General features: G+C 41.7%; 1 protein-coding gene across 3 annotated transcripts in view; it reads right to left on the minus strand.

The window, feature by feature from the left end:
• si:dkey-191m6.4 (rho GTPase-activating protein 22) overlaps window positions 1-19,284 on the minus strand; it is a 47,838-nt gene that overhangs the window by 18,890 nt on the left and 9,664 nt on the right. For 2 of the 3 annotated variants that reach the window (XM_012869240.3, XM_036142481.1), the window contains exons 2-3: window positions 10,695-10,894; window positions 7,131-7,218 (exon numbers count right to left, since the gene is read on the minus strand). In XM_012869240.3, the coding sequence (XP_012724694.3) occupies window positions 7,131-7,218; window positions 10,695-10,894 (288 nt within the window). Of the gene's footprint in view, window positions 1-1,308; window positions 1,539-7,130; window positions 7,219-10,694; window positions 10,895-19,284 lie in introns of those variants that run through there. The other variant, XM_036142479.1, reaches the window with a different exon arrangement.

The following is a 19,284-nucleotide window of genomic DNA, read 5'->3' on the forward strand; positions in this document are numbered from 1 at the left end:
GAGTGACTAGTTTGTCCTGATGGAAAATATCCAGTCAGACGGATGAGAAGAGCCAAAGATGGCAGCCAGAAGCTCAGTGAATCTAAACATTTAAACAGCAGTAAGACTCATCTGTTTCCGCAGATAATAAAACACAGCTTCAGACAACTCCCATTTCCATTCACGACCTGGTCCAACAGAACTGGGCAGAGGAGCTGGTGCTACTTTCAGGAACAGGGGCCCGGAACTCTTTCACAGCCTCTTTTGGAGCGACGCATCATATGTTAGGGTGACCAAATGTCCTCTTCTTCCTGGACATGTCCACTTTTCATGTTCTGTCTTGGGCATCTGGGGGGTATTCAGAGATTGATGAAAAATGTTTTCATTGTTTTTCGAGTTTTTACTGCCGCAATGGAGAGAATAAGACAGCTTTTGTTTCACGTGACATCGTCCTCGCCTTGTGAGTGGTTCCGCTCGGCTCACAGCCGGGTAATACTGGTAGCACTGCTGCTGTTGTCTGCAACACGTCGAAGCTGAAGTGTATCTTTACAAAAAATAATTTCACTCACACACTCCCAGTCGGGACAACTGAGTGGTGGAGCAAAACTTGCATGTGTGTTTCTGTGTATTAACAAAGGCGCCATAGATCAGTCTAGTATTTAACTATTACAAGGCATACTTTAAACGTGTTTAAATTAACCAGGCATAAAATCTTCTTAAAGTAAACGTAGCATTTTTAAAGCATTTCAGGACTGGGCCAAATGTCCTCCTTGTTGCCAATCAAAATATGGTCACCCTATCATGCAGGCTCATAGTATTTCTCCTTTCTGTGGTATCTGCACTGCTTAGACTCCTGCTTACATTCAGGAAGACGTTGTTAGCAAGCTCCGTCCCCAAACTGAAGTTACACTTCGGATGTCTGTCCTGTGTAGGAATCCACTGACTTGCTCCAGCTCCTGAGAGATCCACCAGCGTGTGGCTCAGAACATGTTAAAATGTAAGCTGCGCATGCTGAGTTACTTTTTTGTTTCCCTTTTGTTTTTAAAAAGTTCTTTGTATCATCTGCAAAAAGAACAGACCGATCTTTTCCAGAAGGGAAAATCGACACACTCAGTACCACAATTGCACATGTGTGCATTCTAAGATGATCTTTTCTTCAGAGAATGTGTGAAGGTCTGGAGAAGAACTAGACCTAACTCAATACAAAAAAAAGTTTGTTCTGAGTCTGCTATAAATCTCAGCTTCCAGCAGCCTGAAAGCCACTCGGCTCTCCACCTCACTGTCTGCCACACTTGTAAAAAAAAATCTCCAGCATCTGTTTCCCGTTACCTTGGAGATGTTTCCTCAGTCTGTCGGGCTTGCAGCAGACCGGCCCCATGACTGAGGCTGCAGCAGGGACTGGCCTGGGCCTAAAGCCGTGGCATCAAGCAGCGGCTCCTCCAGAAACACGGGCTCCTTGTGGAAGCAGATCGGCACGCAGGTAGATGTGCCGGCAGCCACAACCTTCCACTGAGGCATGCTCAACTCTGGTGGGAACTGGAACCGTCAGACGGGCCCGGCTTCCTACTCCTCACTCATTCACTCCTTTCTTCCGTTGCTCACTCAGCAGTGCAGGCAGCAGGTCTGTACTCTCAGCCCCCCTGGGGAGAGGCAAATCCCTGAGGAGGGGTGGAACAAGCCTCTCTCTCTCTCTCTCTCTCTCTCTCTCTCTCTCTCTCTCTCTCTCTCTCTCTCTCTCTCTCTCTCTCTCTCTCTCTCTCTCTCTCTCTCTCTGTGAGGAGAAACTGGGAGATGGGCTGTCCTCCAGTCTTTGTCAGGCAAACTCATACCCACAAGCACAGAAACACACAAGGCCAGGCGAGCTCATAAAAGCACAGGCAACACTAAACTTGTTTCTTTCTCGAGTCAAACTAGATTTAAGCTTTGGAAACAGTATTTAAAAGCATGTATCATCCAACACATTAATTTAGGAACTTTTTTGGATAAACCTTTCTGCTTAGGAAATAAAACCTTGACTGATTGTATACCCACCCGAATGGATGCTGTGCACAAGTTGAGTAGTCTTTTTTTACAGAGCACCCTGATTCTATGACAGAAATTTAGCCATCTGGTATTAATGGGTTATAAAGTTGTATTAATGATGCTACATGGCAGAGTGAGCTCTCTTTCAGAAGGGATTCACACATTGCCATGAAGGCAGAAGAAACCCATTCAAGTTTGAATGGATTCAGTTATCTGCCATTTTCTGCTAATTTCTTTGATACAATAGGCCGACCATTTATGTCCGTGGCAGGCCTCTGATAGTCAGCAAGCATAGATTTTTTTAAACTTGAGATACAAGGGAAAACTACAACTACAAGTTAAATGGTACAAGTTGTGGGAAAGTCATTTTCTGGGGAGGCATCAAGAAACCGACCCCGATTTGAAACATGATTTGCCCTGACCAGTCACCTGAAAATCTATCCAATCAATGGACATGCCCCACTAATCAGTACTAAATCACAATACCAACTACGCTCTTTGGTGTGGATAATGTTTCTGAGTGAAAAATACACAAAGCTAGCTATGTTCAGAATCAGTGAGGTATTACAGAATATAGACACGGGAAGCAAGGCCTGGAAGAAGCCTTTTAAAAAGTAAAGTAACATGTCTGCAGTTCATTCAAGCTGCAAGACAGAGTAGCACTTCAGCAAACATGATAACATGAAGGCTGAATGAAAAACAATGAGCAAAGGGGTTCTGTTATATCCGTTTGAGCTTCACAGTCTTTGTGAAAGATGCTGGATTTGGAAATGTTGATATTTGGTCTGCATTCTCTAAGGAATACTCACAATGATGGATGCTTCTGTAATCCTAATTGCTCATGCAAGGTTTTAAAGACAGTGTGAAATATGTTTGAAATATGAACTCTTTTACAAAACATGGAATTTCACAAATCAGAAATGCAGACTTAAAACATGCTGGCACTGTGGCTTGGTCCAGCGAGGTGTTAAAAATGTCTGTGAGAACACCAGCCAGCTGACCTGCACACTCCTTGAGCACCTGTCCAGGTATGTTGTCAGGACCTGGGGCCTTACGCGGGTTGACTCTCCTTAGAGTCTTCCACACGTCGGCGGTGTCAAGGCAGAGGACCTCCTCTTCCTGATGGGGAACAGCTTTCACTGCTGGAGTGCTGTTTAGTGCCTCAAACCTCCCAAAGAAGTTATTTAGTCCGTTAAGAAAGTCACCATCATCTTCACCCACCGTGGGGAGGGCGTGTTGTATTCAGTGATCGCCCGGATGCCTTTCCACATGCTCCTGGTGTTGCTGGCATCATGGAAAAGATCCTGGATTTTCTGACTGTGTTTCCGCTTCGCTAGCCTGATGGTACGGTTCAAGTTGATCCTCAATGTCCTCAGTGCCTCCTTGTCACCAGACTTGAAGGCTGAGTTCCTTTCTTTTAGCGCTTGACGGACCTCCACAGTAATCCGGGGTCGTAGATTCGCTCGGGTGATGATGGTCTTGGTGGTGCTGACGTCCTCAATGCATTTGTTGATGTAGGCTGACACAGTCATGGCGTACTCATCAAAGTTGATCTTGTCCTCATAAGTTGCTGCAGCCTTGAACATGTCCCAGTCGGAGCACTCAAAACAGTCCTGGAGCCCCTCAGTCCACACCCTCACCTGCCTCACTGTAGGTTTAGCTCTGATCAGCAGGGGCCTGTATGCAGGAATTAGCTTCACAGAGAGATGATCTGAAGAGCCCAGGTGGGGGTGGGGGGCTGCCTTGAATGTGCCTTTAATAGTTAGGAGCATTTCTAACTATCTTTTTTCCCACACGCAACTATAATACTTTCAGGTGCTGGGGAGGGGAAGGACATGTACTGGACATGTTTATATATATATCAGCTGATTTTTAATGGACTGTCAGCGGAGGAGACTGATATTCTTCCATGTGTGGTCAATTTTGTGAAGACCGGGATATTTATCCACAGTTGCATACATCTGGATTTGTGTGGATCCAATTTACTAAATGCTACTGTACACTATGTCACAGTCTTTGTACACATGGCCCCAGGATCTTAGGAATTACACTCCTGCAAGAAACTACATTAAGTGCATATGTTTTTTTCAAAATTGACCTCACAAAAAAGTACTAGAAATAATACAATCTGTTTTTGAATTGAATATAAATGTACAAAATTTCCTTTATTGTACCGCTGTGGGGAAATTCAGGTGGGCCAGCAGCTAAGTGACAGCCAAAGTAAAAGCATGCAGATTTACACAGAGATAAAACATAATAACCAAAATTAGAAAAAAAACAATAACTATAAGAAGAATAAGAAGAATAAACAGAACCAGCTGCTTTCAGCATAAAATACTGATTAAACTGACATGTAATAGGGCTTTAACATCTTTTTTGTTAAAGCCCTATTATTTTACCCAAAAATGTATGAGCAGTACCTTTACACTTACTTATCTGCTGCTGTTTGACATCAGGCTGTAAGGATTACTTAAACACTACTTATTTATCAGGATGTTTGCATTTAGTGTAACGTATTACCACTGCCATCGCTCGTTCTTTACCGTTTGCATTTCATCTTGCCTCATATCGGCTAAAAAAATGGAAAGAGAAGGAGTTACTTAAGAAACTCATTCACACACTAACGTGAAGCTCATCCGCCTGTGGTGATGTTTTGGTCCCTGGGCTCCTATGAAGAATGGATCTATCATTCCAGCCGCAAAAATGCAGAAAGTAAGAGAGAGCCAACAGCTCATTTATCAGAACAACCTCCTTCATCACTGAGTTGTCTTGAGCACACATTGGGGGTAATGAGTCTAGAAGTCCTAGTCAGATCAGCTTTACCTCTTTGATATAGTTTTCTAAGATTTGCAGGCAAAAAAAATGCAAATGGCACAACGTTCATAAATGTGACCATGTGAGTGTCTATAAACTGCTCCAGTGCATGCTGAAAGTCGTGGCTTGAAGACGGCAACAGAACAACATCATTTGTAAAAAGCAAAAATGAGATGCAGAGTTTCCCCAACCAGTTACTCTGCCCTCCATAATTACATCACGCTATTCTCTTCACGAATACCACAAACAGGAACGGAGACGTGGGCCGGCCCCGACGGAGTCCAACTCTTTTAGTGTCAGCTGGAAATAAGCTCCACTCCACCATTAACGCAGACACAGCTTCTCCTTTGGTAAAACAGCTTTGCAGCCATGGTACCATGTACTCCTTTAACAAAAAAAAAAAAAAAAAAAAAACTCTTCAGGGGACAAACCCATAAACCTTCAGATCCACTCAACACAGATCCACTCAACACTTATAGACTGGAACAACCAAACTCTGCTGCCCATCCTCAGCAGCTCAGCAACAGAAAAACGCTACACTGCTCTTTCTGAATTCAAGGTTTGATTGTTGATTGGCGTTTCCTTTCCAACACTACGGAATACGTATTCAACATCATGTTTGATTTAAAGCTTTAAGCCTTTTTCCTTTCATATAACAGTAAGCAAAAAAAGCCTTAGTCACTGTCAGAGGACTAGAGAATGGATGAAGAAAGAGCACAGTAGGTTAAGTTTCTCCCCAGGGGGATAAAAAAAGATAAACAGAGATCTTGCAATAACATCTATCTATTATAGTCTAGATATGTTTTCATAGTATGTTTTTTCCTCCCCTTCTTAACTTGTCTCTTTCTCACCCAATCCCTTCTTTTTTCAGCTATTGGATTTTTTTCTCAAACTCCCGTCTCTTCTCCGGGATCAACTCTGCAGACTGTCAGTTTGGAGCTCATGGGGCCTGACACCACCCTGTCATGTTGACTGGTTTGAAACAAAACACACAGACGCTCACGGGCCTATCAGCTATTCTAAACACAAGAAGGGACAAACAAGCAAATGCTGAAGGAATGAGCGAGAAATGTAGGGTTAAAAGCTGGGTTGAGCCTTCGATCACAGCGCTCCTTAACCCTGAATGTAACGTGAGGGATCTCTTTTACATAAGAATCTATTCCACAAGTTGTCATTTTCGAATTTGGTAAAACTCTAAATGTACAGTTCGGGGTGGAAGTCTGCCGATCACTCATCATGAGCATTAATGGCGTTTTAATTTTGGGTTTTTATTGATAAATTTAAGCTATTATTTTTTTCCTTTTTTTTTTTTTTGGCTAGAATGCACAAGCTTCTGCAACAACCTTTTTGCCGGTCAAGTTGAGCACTCTTCTTGGCAGAGCTGGTAGAGCTAATTTATATTGATTGGCTGGTTTCCTTGCACCCTCTCTGTTTCCAAGCACTGTCTGGCCAGGATGTACGAGAACAAAACAAGAATCAGAAATCACCACAGATTGAGAGAGCTGATTAAGAAAGAGACTCCAGCTTTAACAAAAAAACAAGCCAAGATAAAAGTTTTACGGTCAGACAAGTTTGATCAGTTTACCATAAAGGTGGTCAGAAGAAGTCAAGGTACAGCTTTCAAACCCTAGGAACACTGGACCAACAAGCAAGCATGGTGGTGTTAGCATCATGCTAATGCTTCAATGTTGGTGGTAATGGTGCATTACAAAAAGTGGATGCAACAACAACAAAAAAAACACTTCCCACTAATTATTAAACATTAGGAAGCAGTTGGTGTTCTGACTGTACGGCGTTCCCAAACAGACATCCTAAATCCTGTGGTTCTGACAGGAAGGGTGATCAAACCCAAGCTCAGTATTCACCAGAAACTACAATAAACCTGGATTTTATTAGGATTAAACTTAAGCTTCAAGACAAAGCTTAGGTGTTCTGTTCATCATATGAAACCACGTGTGGTCGGTTGGAAGACGCTTACAGGCAAGGCTTCTCTGTGTCTGCCGGTTGGGGAAGCATGACCTCTCTCTAACAGATCTAAAATCCAAAGTCTCGCTGAAGCTTGAAAAGGTGCAGCGTGAGGCCCTAATCGTGTTACGAGCATTTTCTGCCACCATCCCCTTTGGGATTAACTGCTGCTTCGTCAGTCTCTGTGGTAAATGATGCAAGAGTGAGAGCAGGGAGGCATGAGGCTTAGATAGCAGCGCCCTCTACTGGATGAACATTTGGAGTGAGAACAAAAAAAACAAAAACAAAAGTGGAGTGGAAGGATATTTTGTGATACCAGTGCAGTACATCAGAGAGATGTGGAATCTTACCTGGTACGATCTCAAAGAGGTGCCTTCCTGGTTCATCTGGGTTGGCAGAGATTTCGTTCACCTGACATCCCTGCAGGGGTATAAAGCCCTGAAACACACAGGGAGATTCAGCTTAATCATAACGACACACAAAGTCAAGCCAGTCTTTATATTATTTTCTCTCCTTTCTATCCACCCTATCAGCCTTTAACCTGCATTCTTTGTGGATTTCTCAAACACGCGAGGCTAGAACTAAAGGCCTCTTAGGTTCTTTAGAAAAACACACTTCTCTGCTCCAGTGAGGCCTCTTTGGTGTTTCCTCCTCCTTCCTCTCGCCCCTTTCTTCCCCTCTTCTTATGTTACACCTCTTAACCTTTTATCAGCCACTTCAGTGATTGAACCAGCACCAGCACAGATTATCAGAATACATTATTCAGATCAATATCCATTTAGCCCCCCCCCAAGAACAGGGGGGGGAGCAAGAAAGCTGCAAGGGATGCCAGCGTCCGCAGGTCGGCCCCCGTTAATCTCCTCACTGGCACCCTCCATCAAACAGTGTGCAGAGTCTGCCAAAACCGCTTCAGCCAGAAGGGCCGGGCTGTCGCCAGCATTAGTCGCCATGGATACAAATGGAAGGGGCGGGGGGGCGGCGTGGATTGATGGGGCTCGGGGGCACGGTGGGATGGATATCCCAGGGGAGCGCTGTGCTCAGAATAACATGGGTTGTAGCTGGCTGGTGATGAATGGGTCGAGGAAAAAAAAAGGCAACACACGTAACCTGAGGACACAAATCGCACAGTTGATTGTGCCGACTGACAGAAGACTCATTTTAGCCAACGTTACTGAAACTGTGCAAGTGTGCAAGCTCATGAGCAGCTGGAGTCCAGTGGAGAGTGGTGAGTTCATAAAATCTGTGTTTATCCTGCAACCATTGGGGTGGGGGGGTCCGAACATTTGCTCAAACAGTAAGGCCGTGTTTATTCTTCTGGACGCACCTTTTAGTCACCTAGAGTTCATCATGTGCAACAAGCTCTTCAAACAGATGCTCCTTCACGCATCGCTGTAGCACTATTTCACTGATAGATCCAAACCGCACTCGCTTGCTGTGTGACACGGAACTCTGAACCCAGACCTTTTCGTCTTTGGGAAATCTTTTCTATCAAAATATTTTCTATACCTGTGATGAGCCTAGTCTTTTTATTGATTCTGCTTTCCAACAGGGAGAACAAATCATTGTCCTCCCTTACCGAGATTGGGGCTCTGGAGGTCCAGGAGAGAAACCCAGACAGTCCTCACATCAGCAACTCTCACCTGCCAGAACGGATGCATGATACCCAGAGGGATCTTGGGTTTGCACTTTTACCAAACTCTTTACATTTTCAGATATTTTGAACAGTGCAACGTGAGGTAATTTAAAATAAATTTTCCAACTGGTTGCACTGGATTTTATTTTGGGACAACAAAGTGAAAAGCCTGATAACAAATCTGCAGTGTTTCGTGTGTAAATCAGCATTTAAAAAACATCCACTGTCTTCCCTCCTCATATTATTGGTGTAAAGTCCCAGATAGATACAAAAAGGTTTGCATAGATGTGAAAAACTGTAAAAAAAAAAAAACAACAACAAAAACTTTACTACTGAATACTTTACTATATATGGCATACCATCTCATACTTAATTCAGTATATTTTGATTTGAAAATATGAATCAACATAAACAGGACACATGGTGCACTTTAGATTCGCCCTTTACTTTCCTAAAGAGGATCTTGACATCTAAACCAAACGCTGAAGAACATTTGGTAATAAAGAGAGACCATAAAAGCTTCTCCTGCCTCATCGCTTTAATGTAATCTTGTACCGGGCGGGCTGTGTTTTGTGTTCACTAATGGCGATTCCCATCATCTATTGTCTGATAACTGGAGTCCATTTGTCCTGTAGTGGACTTATCTCTGCGTGATGAAAAGGAGGAGAAACCTTTCCAGATTCCCCCTCAGCATTGGCTTCCCTGCCACCAATTATCACATCCTTTTATCTCTTTGAAGGGTAGTCTCGTTCTGTTTCCTGAGATTAGGCTTGTCTCCCCCCACAAAGACCCACACCAACTCCTCTTTAGGCCTTTGGATTTCCAATCGATTAGAGGAAGAGGGGGGGGGTGTAAAAAGGGGTAGAATGACAGTCTCATATTAAGGTTTTTGAGTGGGAGGTGATTGTGTCTGTGCATAAGGGTGCAGCTGAATCCAGTGGGAGTTTCAAATCAATGCAGGGTATTGGCAGGCTTTGATTGAAGGCAGGCTGTCGGAGCCTTCAGACACTTGGTGTGGATGGGATGAGGATGATGATGGGGACTAAAGGGCACTGATGGCAGTCGATGTGGGCCTGTTTTAAATGAACAGCGGCCATGCGGGGTGAAAACCAGGATCAATACGTGTTCAGAGTTCAGCTGAGATGCGGAAAGCATGATTATCAGTGACATTTACGGGGCACCTGTGTGCTTCTTTGTCACATCATCGTCGCGTCTTGAAATCAAAGCAGATCCTGCCAACTTGGCTTAATGTTCATTCGTGGGTTGTCACGTGTGTGCTACGTTTGGCTCACGGTGGGAAAATACCCGTCAGGAATTTCCTTATTTCTTCTTGGCAGTAGTTTAACAAGAAGACATTCCTCAGAGATTCTGGTACATGGTGACATGATGGCTTCATGCAGCCGCTGCAGATTTGTTGGCTACATATCTACGATGTGAATCTTACGTTTTTACCCCTCAGGCCCTCGGTAGGTAGGCGACTGCCATGCAAATGCATGGGCAGTGCCTATTACTATGCACCTAATAAGGGTTTTCACCGTTAATACAGCCCAAACCGTAGGGTCTACCCCCACAAAGTATATATCAAAACTCCAGAGGTCACAGCATCAAAACCTGTTGTGGCAGGTTAAATATATAATATTTTCACCCCCACAGTATACATGTCAAAAAGTGCCTCTTCATCCAGTCAACTGAACTTTTCAGCAGAGGATTTAGACCAAACTAACAGAGTACCATCTGAACAAAACCATGTTAGCAGCTAACGGTTAGCATGTTGCTAACCGGAAGTAGCTCCAGGACGGTCCTACCAGCTTCTGCTCGACAGAGTCTGTACTTTCTTTAGAGAGAAAGCTCCACAATAAATCTGGACCATGTCAGATAAAGCATGTCTATTTTATGAGGTGTCAAACATTCATTTTTCATCCCTTTTTTGCCTCTGCTACATCCTGCAGAAATGCTCCAAAGACACAAAAATCACACATTCCACTCAGTCAGGGTACGGTACGCACCACGAGGCAGTCGCCTTGCTAAATTTCTTCAGAAATTTTCTACTTTTATTCTCACCATTCTTAGAAAAAAAAAAAGTTTTTGATGTCCTGGGTGATTTTGTAAAATAACGTATTTCGGCTTCAACCTGCACTTGGATAGATTCACACAACCTTTGGTTTTGAGTTGATCCACGAGCATGCTTTCTGTAATATACTTAGGGGAGATTTGTTGTCAGGTTTATTTGCCTTAACCACGGACATCTTGCCATTGTGCGCAAACATGGCCGAAGCGTTACCTGCGGCTTGGTTTCTTCTTCGTCTTTGTAGAAGTAGAGATGGTCTGAGCGCAGCACGAACCAGCGGAGCTGCCAGTTCTTCATGATGCTGCGTTGCTTCTTCAGCCATCCGGCCTTCAGCGCCCCCTCCTGGAGGCTGGGGGAGCCCGGCCGGCACGGGCCTCGCGAAACCTCGCCCATCACCATGCTCTTTGACCTGGCTGCAAACACACAAAAGCCAGACATAGAGAATGCTTTTATACAACGCTATAGGGCAAGGTTCTGCTGGATTCTTTATTCTCTCAGTTCATTTGCCTCACATGTTTACGGCGGCTTCCAAAAGTTAGATTAGCTTTTATCCCCCTGTTCTGTACGCACACTCACCGCGCAGCTCCTCAGACACGACCACTTAGCTATAACTGTCTGCCCCAGGCTGCTAGTCCTACATAAATAGTCAAACAACAGAACAGATACAACGGAGGCAGCGAGGAGAAGAAATGTACACACAGCCGCAGGTGACGGGAATACCCCACTTCAATTTCAGACGTCCTTGGAAGAGATTGTGTTGCTCTGCCCCAGCAGAGCAGCAGATAATAGGACCACATGGGACTGGCTGACTGATTCTCAACAAATGTGTGAAACCTGAGCTCAGTTAAGGACCGGTTTAAAAGCCAGAGCAGCTATTGAGCTGTGACGCTCCCCTCTCTATTAGCTTAATGTGTTTTGAAATGTATGCTTTTTTTTTTTTTACATTATTTAAAACACCCACTACAGTGGACTGCGTGAACTACTGTATTCTTCTCTGTCACAGTACCAGTCATTAATTTACACATTCATCATTGACATTTTATGTTGAATACATATTATTAAATTTTAGGTGGTTATAATACACACTGTTGTATGTGTTTTGTTCATTTGCATATTGAATTTAGATTTTACAGGATGTGGAAGCATTTTAAAATATTACATTTTAGATATTGTATTGATCCAGTTAATATTTTCATAATTGTACTGCAAATGACCGTGCTGGATTTTAAAAATGTTTTGTCCAACAAGAATTTAATACAGATTATCTTTAATTTACTCAGGTTAAACATAATACACACAGGTGCAACTCTATATAAACCACCACTGGTTAAATGACCCTCTGTGACTTGCAGAGAAACTACTACTGTGCTTTTGTCCTATTGGAACATTCACCTGAGTCAAAGTGTTACTAATCCAATCCAAATGGTTACCTATGCTTAAATGATCGGTTAGAATGTTTAAGAACAACTCATCACCTGGGCTCCAGCCTGCCATGAGATAGAAACTGCTGCAGCAGCAGAATCACTGTCCAAAGCGGACATCAATATAGACTTAGAGGATACCAGGAAGGACTGCAGAGGAGCACAGTTGGTAGTACTGCTGTCTTGCATCAAGAAGGTCCTGCTTTTGAGAAACCCCAATGCACTTTACAATTATACCTGAAACTTGTTGATTGCTAAATAACATTTATTTTTAACAGGAGGAGGAGTGTATGCATATAACTGAGCTTCTAGGTGAATCTGTTTAATCGCTGTTTGGATAATCTACAGTAACTCCAAGTTGTGCATCAGATTCTTGGCTTTATACCTCACAGATGTAGATTATTGTATAATCATAACACCTCACAGCGCCACTTTTAAATGTAAAACATTTTTCTATATTTTTTAATTCATTTATTTCCAACCCTTTCTAGGCCTAACCCTAACCATTTACTAACTAGTCCATACCTAACATCACCCTAACCGTAACACCCTAACCTAAACCTAATTGATACCTCAGTCCTAAACCTAACCCCTAGCCCAGAATAAAAGTGAGCAACAAAAAAGGGTCCTCACTTTACATCAAAGTCCTCACATTACTAGTAAAATTCACAAAAATTTTTCTCACTCAGCTGCAAGTACAAGAACACACACACACACACACACACACACACACACACACACACACACACACACACACACACACACACACACACACGCAGCACGCACGCACACACTAGACATGATCAATTTTCTGATGTCACTAAGGCAAAGGATGAAAGAAAAGGATGGGGTAAAAAAAAATCAATATTTATCCTTTTTAATGACCTGTCTTGCTGCCTCCAATATATTTATAAACCTTAAATAGCGTGACTTGTTAAATTAAAGCTAATCAGAGACTGTGTCAATACCTGAAGTAGCCTGTTGATGTTAAGAATTGTGTTACGGTTGTATATTTTTAACCATCAAATTAGATAAGTTAGTTTGTCGAAAGATTATGCAGAATTTCAGCTCAAACTGGATTCCGATGTATAACGGAGCAAACAAAAGATTGGGTGGTCCTAAGACTAATGCGGTTTTTCTTGAAGTAAAGTCAATTTTCTATTTAAATGAGACCAAAAAATGCAGCCTAGTAGTAATCTTTTCCCACCGTTAAATAATCAATCGTTACTATGACAACCTCTAATGAGGTAGTGCAGTGATGAGTAATGTGCAAGAGGAAGCTACAGGACACCTTCTCTTTATAATCTTAATGTAATGTCAGTATTATGTGGTCCTCTTCATCTTCTTGACTTACTTTTAAGGCTAGTATTTTTACAGCTAGCTTTCCCCAAAGGCAAAGCATCGGGCTGCCTCTCAGGAACCTACATGACGCAAATGCCTCTTTGTTTAAAGTGTCTTGCAAAACTATTCATTCCACTTCAAGCAGTTTTCCCCCATTATGACCACAAACAACAAGAAATATTACATGACGTGACCATCCACCTAAACTGGCAGAAGCCTGGAGGCCATTAGTAACTCTGGCAGGCTGCTGTTAATCAGGGACTCGTGTTATGGAGGAAAACCAACACTCCACATCACCCTGATCCATCCTCAAAACAAGACATAGTGGTGGCAGCAGCATGCTGTGGGATGCTTTTCTTCGGCATAAACAAGGAAGCTGGTCAATAAGAATAAACTCATCCAAATTCTGGGTGGAAAGAAGACTTGTTAGAGACACAGCTTTGAAGATTCCAAACACACGAGTGCATCTCAATACGTCAGAGTATTTGTGATAAGTTCATCTATTTTAGTTACTCAGTTCACAAAGTAAAAGACATCAAATATATTAATTACACACATAACTGTACTTTCAAGGCCTTTATTTCTATCAGTTATGCTAATTTCCCACTTAAACCTAATGAGAACACAACATTTAAGACAAGAACATCACACAATACAAAACATTTAGTTGCCATGCTGTGAATAGTCTGAATTCTCTGTTGATTATACATGTTATTTTTTTCTGGTTTCTGATCATTTATTTTCCAATCATGTTTCCAATCACCTAACTAAAAGGAATAAGAAATATATATATATTTTTTTATTTGATATATGTGGGTTTATTCAAAATTACTGTGTGATAAATATCTACTTAAAGGTTTTTTTCAGACCGTGCTTTTAATCTGACAAATGAGCCTCATTGGAGATGTACCTGTAGAGAGAGTACTAGTACAGAGATGTTCAGTTCAGAACATTTTCATATATTAAAGGTCAAAGACCAGAGCTAAGTTCCACAGAAAAGAGATATGCAAAGTCCTTTAACCATTGACTTAGTGGGCAATCAGAAATGTAACTCACCTTTTTTAAATCATTAGTATAATGTTGAAATCAATTTGCTTTCATTTCACAACTATGCACTAATTTGTGTTGGTCCGTCACACACAGCTCCAATAAACTACGATTGTGGTGAAAACGTTCGAGGGGTATAAATGCTTTCACCAGTTACTGTAACACTCTCCCCTTAGCAAGGTGTGTCTCCCGCATGACTCCAGCCTTTCCATCAGCTTTGTTCTTCCCTATCTGCACCGTCATGCTCCGTTTCTCTCACTTGAAGTTTAATTACGTCGCCTTCTTATGCTCAGCCACTCGGGTCGCATCAAAGCCCCCTTGAGTGCACTTGCGAACACGAGCTCATCGACTTATCTCTACCAGCGCCACATTTTAGCATTCTTTGCCAAATATATTGTCTCTTGGATAAGAGGAAATCGCTCATTGGCCAACCGTTTTTAAACATGTGAATAAATAAATGTTATGTTTGTGAGGACACTGTCACTTATGAGCACATTAAAGATGTTTGGCTCTTTGCTGTGTGCTAATTTACATTTAAATTGGTTTTGTCTTTTTCATGGTCGCTCGCAGTGCAGTATACAAAAGAAGTCCCTGTGTAATACTGTTTATGAAATGATTCCCTGTTGCCTCGGCTTTTGATGATTGCCTTCCAAGTTGGATGGAAGAGTATTTCACATATAGCCAATAAAAAAAAACTAATAATCCAGAAAGACATTAAAAATACACACAGCAAAACACACTCCCAAGTGACCTGATCATTACCAAGACACTGGAGTTGAACTGCAGGAACATACTGTGGCTTCCATGCTTATTGGCAGTATTGACGAAGAGGTATAAGAAAACTTTGACTTAAATTCATCTTTTTATCATGGTACCTTAATCTTGCAGTTGAAAGAAAGCCAAATATACTTTTAGGCATAAACCCAAGATGCCGTCAGACTGTTTCCTGTATTGGTGTATGCATCACACGGGCCTGACCAGGCGAAAAGGACAGGGATTTTGTAGAACATTAAAACTTTTCATGTCTTTGATGGCGCTGAATAGTGCATGTGCATCGGGATAAAGGTTGTGGAATTCAATGTTCTCAGGCAAAGAACACAATATGTTCTTTTTGCCATAACTTTACAGTGTTGCTTTATTTCTGTTTTGCTATTTAGGGATCAACTGACCATCTTAAAATCACATTTTAATGCTAAGGTGTGTATTCATCAGTGCACACAGTATAGTATAACATGATATGTAATTGGTAATATTATCACTGAATCATTGTGTAATAGCTGAGTTACATTGATTCTGCAGCTGCAGCATGCATTTGTGGTATCAATGGCATGAGAAAACTGTGGCGCTCATGTAGTAGAATTGTTTTTAGACGTGCCAAAAATCTGAGCCAGTCTGTGTGATCGGGTCAACAAATGTGCATGCTGCAGTGACAAATGGCTTATGAGGCAACACTGGAGTGTTGTCTTCATGTGTCCTCGTGTCTTCCTAGACGACTGAAATGAAAAACACAGCATAGCAGTAGTGTGACAGCAGTAATAGTCTCAAATGACCTAAGCGCACTTTTCCAGTTGACATCCCAGAATAATTGAGCTATATGTTTACAAGCGTAATGGTAGCAAGGGAAAGGCTTTTTTTCCCGGCATGCCCGCCAGCTAGTGGCATGATTTTGTTACAGTATGAGCATCTTTTGGTTCTATTTGTCTAAATTCTCAAGAGACATTTTGAATTGGAGGCCAGGCGATTCTCTTCCCTCCAAACAGCTTGCATGAGCAAAATAAGTCTGACTATCATGCTCATTTCTCATTGGAAAATGAAGTCATCCCAGATTTTACAATTATGCTGTCTGGGACTATGGTTTTGTTGTCTGTCACTGGTTCAGTTTACGTTATATTTCATTAAATATATTGCCTGCCAAACATAAAACCCCTATTATTATCTTCAGCTGTCACTTTATACATGTCATATTAATTAATACTGTATTTACTTCAGTGACGGTATCAAGGCGCTACTTTAATGTATCTGTAATACTTTATCCGCTGGTTGTGCTGTTCTTTTTACATCTCTCTTTGCAGGTGAAGAAGCAGACGTGTTGTTTTATCATTCTCTCCCTTTTATCTCCTCTTTCTTTCACCTTTTCTCCTTTTTTTCCCTATTTTCTTTCTTTCTCCATTCTACTTTCTTATTGTAGTGTCCATATCACATGAAATATTCCCTGCATAAATTATAATAAAGCTATTAACATATATAAATCAAGCGGTGCACTATGGCGAAAGTGGTACGGCTCCACCTGTGAAAGTAAAATGTGTTAGGCTGTTTTTGGCATTGAGACAATTCTTAATGCCACATTGCCAGACAGGGCCATATTAAATAAATAAATAAATAAATAAGTAAATAAATAAATTATAGCCTGCAGTTTGAATAAGTATGTAGTCTCTGTAATAAGGGCAATATGGAACAGCCTCGCTTTTTAATGTGAACGGTTTTCTGTATCACATAGGAAGAAAATCATGTTATAAGACGGTATAGTCCAAATCTAAGACAGAAGTTTTTGCAACTTCAAGGTAAAGTGGACGATTTTTCCAGAAATTTAGGTAAAAAACACCCATGTCCCTTCTTGAATAACTGTTTGCATGCACAAGAACGTCTTTTCCGCTCCTCAGGGGGATTGTGTAAAAAAAAACAATCTCCCAAATATAATCTGGTCCTTATTCTTTCATTTGAGGCCTTCTTCATCATCATCATCATCTTCTTCTTCTTCTAATAAACTTGTGTGATAACCAATAGATAAAATGATTGGCCCCGGAACACAAAGCCACAAAAACAACGGCCACTATAGCTTTAATTGCAAATCGAGTCCCAGTCTGAAGCCAGAGCTTCTATCTCTGCTGTTTTCTGATGCTACCACGTCGTACCTTTTGTAGATTTTTATGAATAGTTCGACTTCTTCTGTGTTAACCTGATGCATCTGTTGCTCAAAAGCCTTTCTCCTTTTAAAACCCCCAACACACAAACTGTCTTCACCTATAAATTAGCTTTAAATTAGCTAATTTTAGGACCATTGACATTTCTTCTCGAGATCATTTCAAGATCACATTTGATATGAACAAATGACTCATATATGCTGAGACACACAAAGCACTACGGTTTTAGCTTTTTTCAGCCAAATACCCTAACTATAGTGACACTTACCTTCCCTACCCTGCCCTACCCGTCTGTTAATCTTCACCACATCGCATCCCCCTCGTCGTTTCATCTCTTCTCACTGCGCCAGTGTCCACATGAAATATCTCCTTTGTTCAACATGAGCCGCCCGGATCGTAGCCTGAGTGGAACGTTCTGGATGATTCACCCCTGAGTCACGACAACAGATTTTTAACTCTGCATGTTTTTGTGTGCCAGGCCATGACTGCCCGCTGCACAAATTTGGACCTTCTGCACCAAGTGATTCAGACCTTCCTCGGGTTTTGGGTGGAGCTGCTTTGTGGTAGCTTCTGCAACAATGAAGCACAACTCTGAAAGGAGTCGCTTTTATTGTAAGGCCAGCTTTTAGGCACATTCACTGCAGTTTAGGGAAATACATCCCCAACAGCTTCTGTTAGAGACGGGCTTAGTCAGACACAGGCGCTGCTTCAGTCGTGTTTGCAGATGTGCTCTACGCCCACATTTGCTTCCCAGTGATAATCTATGTAAATAAGCACATGTGCAATTTTATTTCAGGGTTTAATTCTAGCTAGAGAGCGTAATGAATAGACTGGTGGATATTCATTTAGTCATGAGCTCAAACAGTTTATAATATCATGAATATCATTCAGACATAAATTGTAAACTGATCAGGCATACTATTATGACCACCTGCCTAACGGTGTGTTAGAACAGGCAAGAACTCCAATAAAACCCTGAAGGTCTGTTGTGATATCTGGTATCAAGATGTTATAGCAGAAGATCCTTTAAGTCCTCTAAAAGTGGGGACACAATATCTGACTTTTCTTCTTTTCACAACTTTTTTAAAAGACCGGGAGTGTTTACTAACAGAATTTTTTTTAACATATTTCTTTTCCATCACTGTGAGTCTGGTGATCACACACTCAACAACAGTGGCTGCTGAGGGGATCACAGTTTATGTGACTGACCAAGCAACCTAAAGGTCTCTGAATGCACAAGGGCCACAATTTAAAAGATGGACAGAGACGATGGCAATACTAGAACAGACAAGCTACATTTCTTTTCTGCTCGCTCCTAATGTTTCCCACAGATGAATTTCTCAAATCATTCATAGTGTTGACTGTGTTTTTAGTGGAAATGATGCAGTGTGTTCCCAGTTTAAGTTGGGAGGTGGGCATTCATGGAGCGGTTTTGCTTGTCCCTGACCTCCCACACTGGTTTGATTGGTTTGAGATCTGGAAAATCTGGAGGCCACTTCCAGTTACTCCTCAAACCTTTTCTAAATAATTTTCATGGTGAACCCTTTTCCTATTGAAAGAGACCGTAGCCATCTTGGGTAGCCACTTCTACCCTAACTGGTCTGTTGCTATGGGGCTCCTCATAGAACAAGCTGTGATGCAATATGTATCCTTTTATCTGTTAATCAGAACTAACATTAACTTTTTTTTTTTTATATATAAGTTTGAGTTACATTATCTAGTCCATTGGTTCTGGACATAAAAAGCCAGCCCATGATTCACTGGGATTCAGATTTTGTTGCTCGTAGCTTCATTCCAGTTTCTCTTTGAGTTTTCTCTCCTGCTCCTCTTCACTTCTAAGTGGTCTGGTGGTTGGATGGCGTTCAAGGTTACTTTAGTTATACCTGTAGGTAGATTTGTTTTGCAGAGGTTTTAGACACATACATAACCACATACACTATGCAAAAACACACCCAAAACCATTTGAATCCAAGCATGCTGAAAGCGCTGGAGGCTCCACGAGTCAAAATATAGCAGGACACGTAAGAGGGCCCAGCTTAAAATAAAAAAAAAAAAACGGCCTATGAAAACAAA

Source organism: Fundulus heteroclitus, chromosome 10 (assembly GCF_011125445.2).
Source record: "Fundulus heteroclitus isolate FHET01 chromosome 10, MU-UCD_Fhet_4.1, whole genome shotgun sequence".
Classification (NCBI taxonomy): domain Eukaryota; kingdom Metazoa; phylum Chordata; class Actinopteri; order Cyprinodontiformes; family Fundulidae; genus Fundulus; species Fundulus heteroclitus.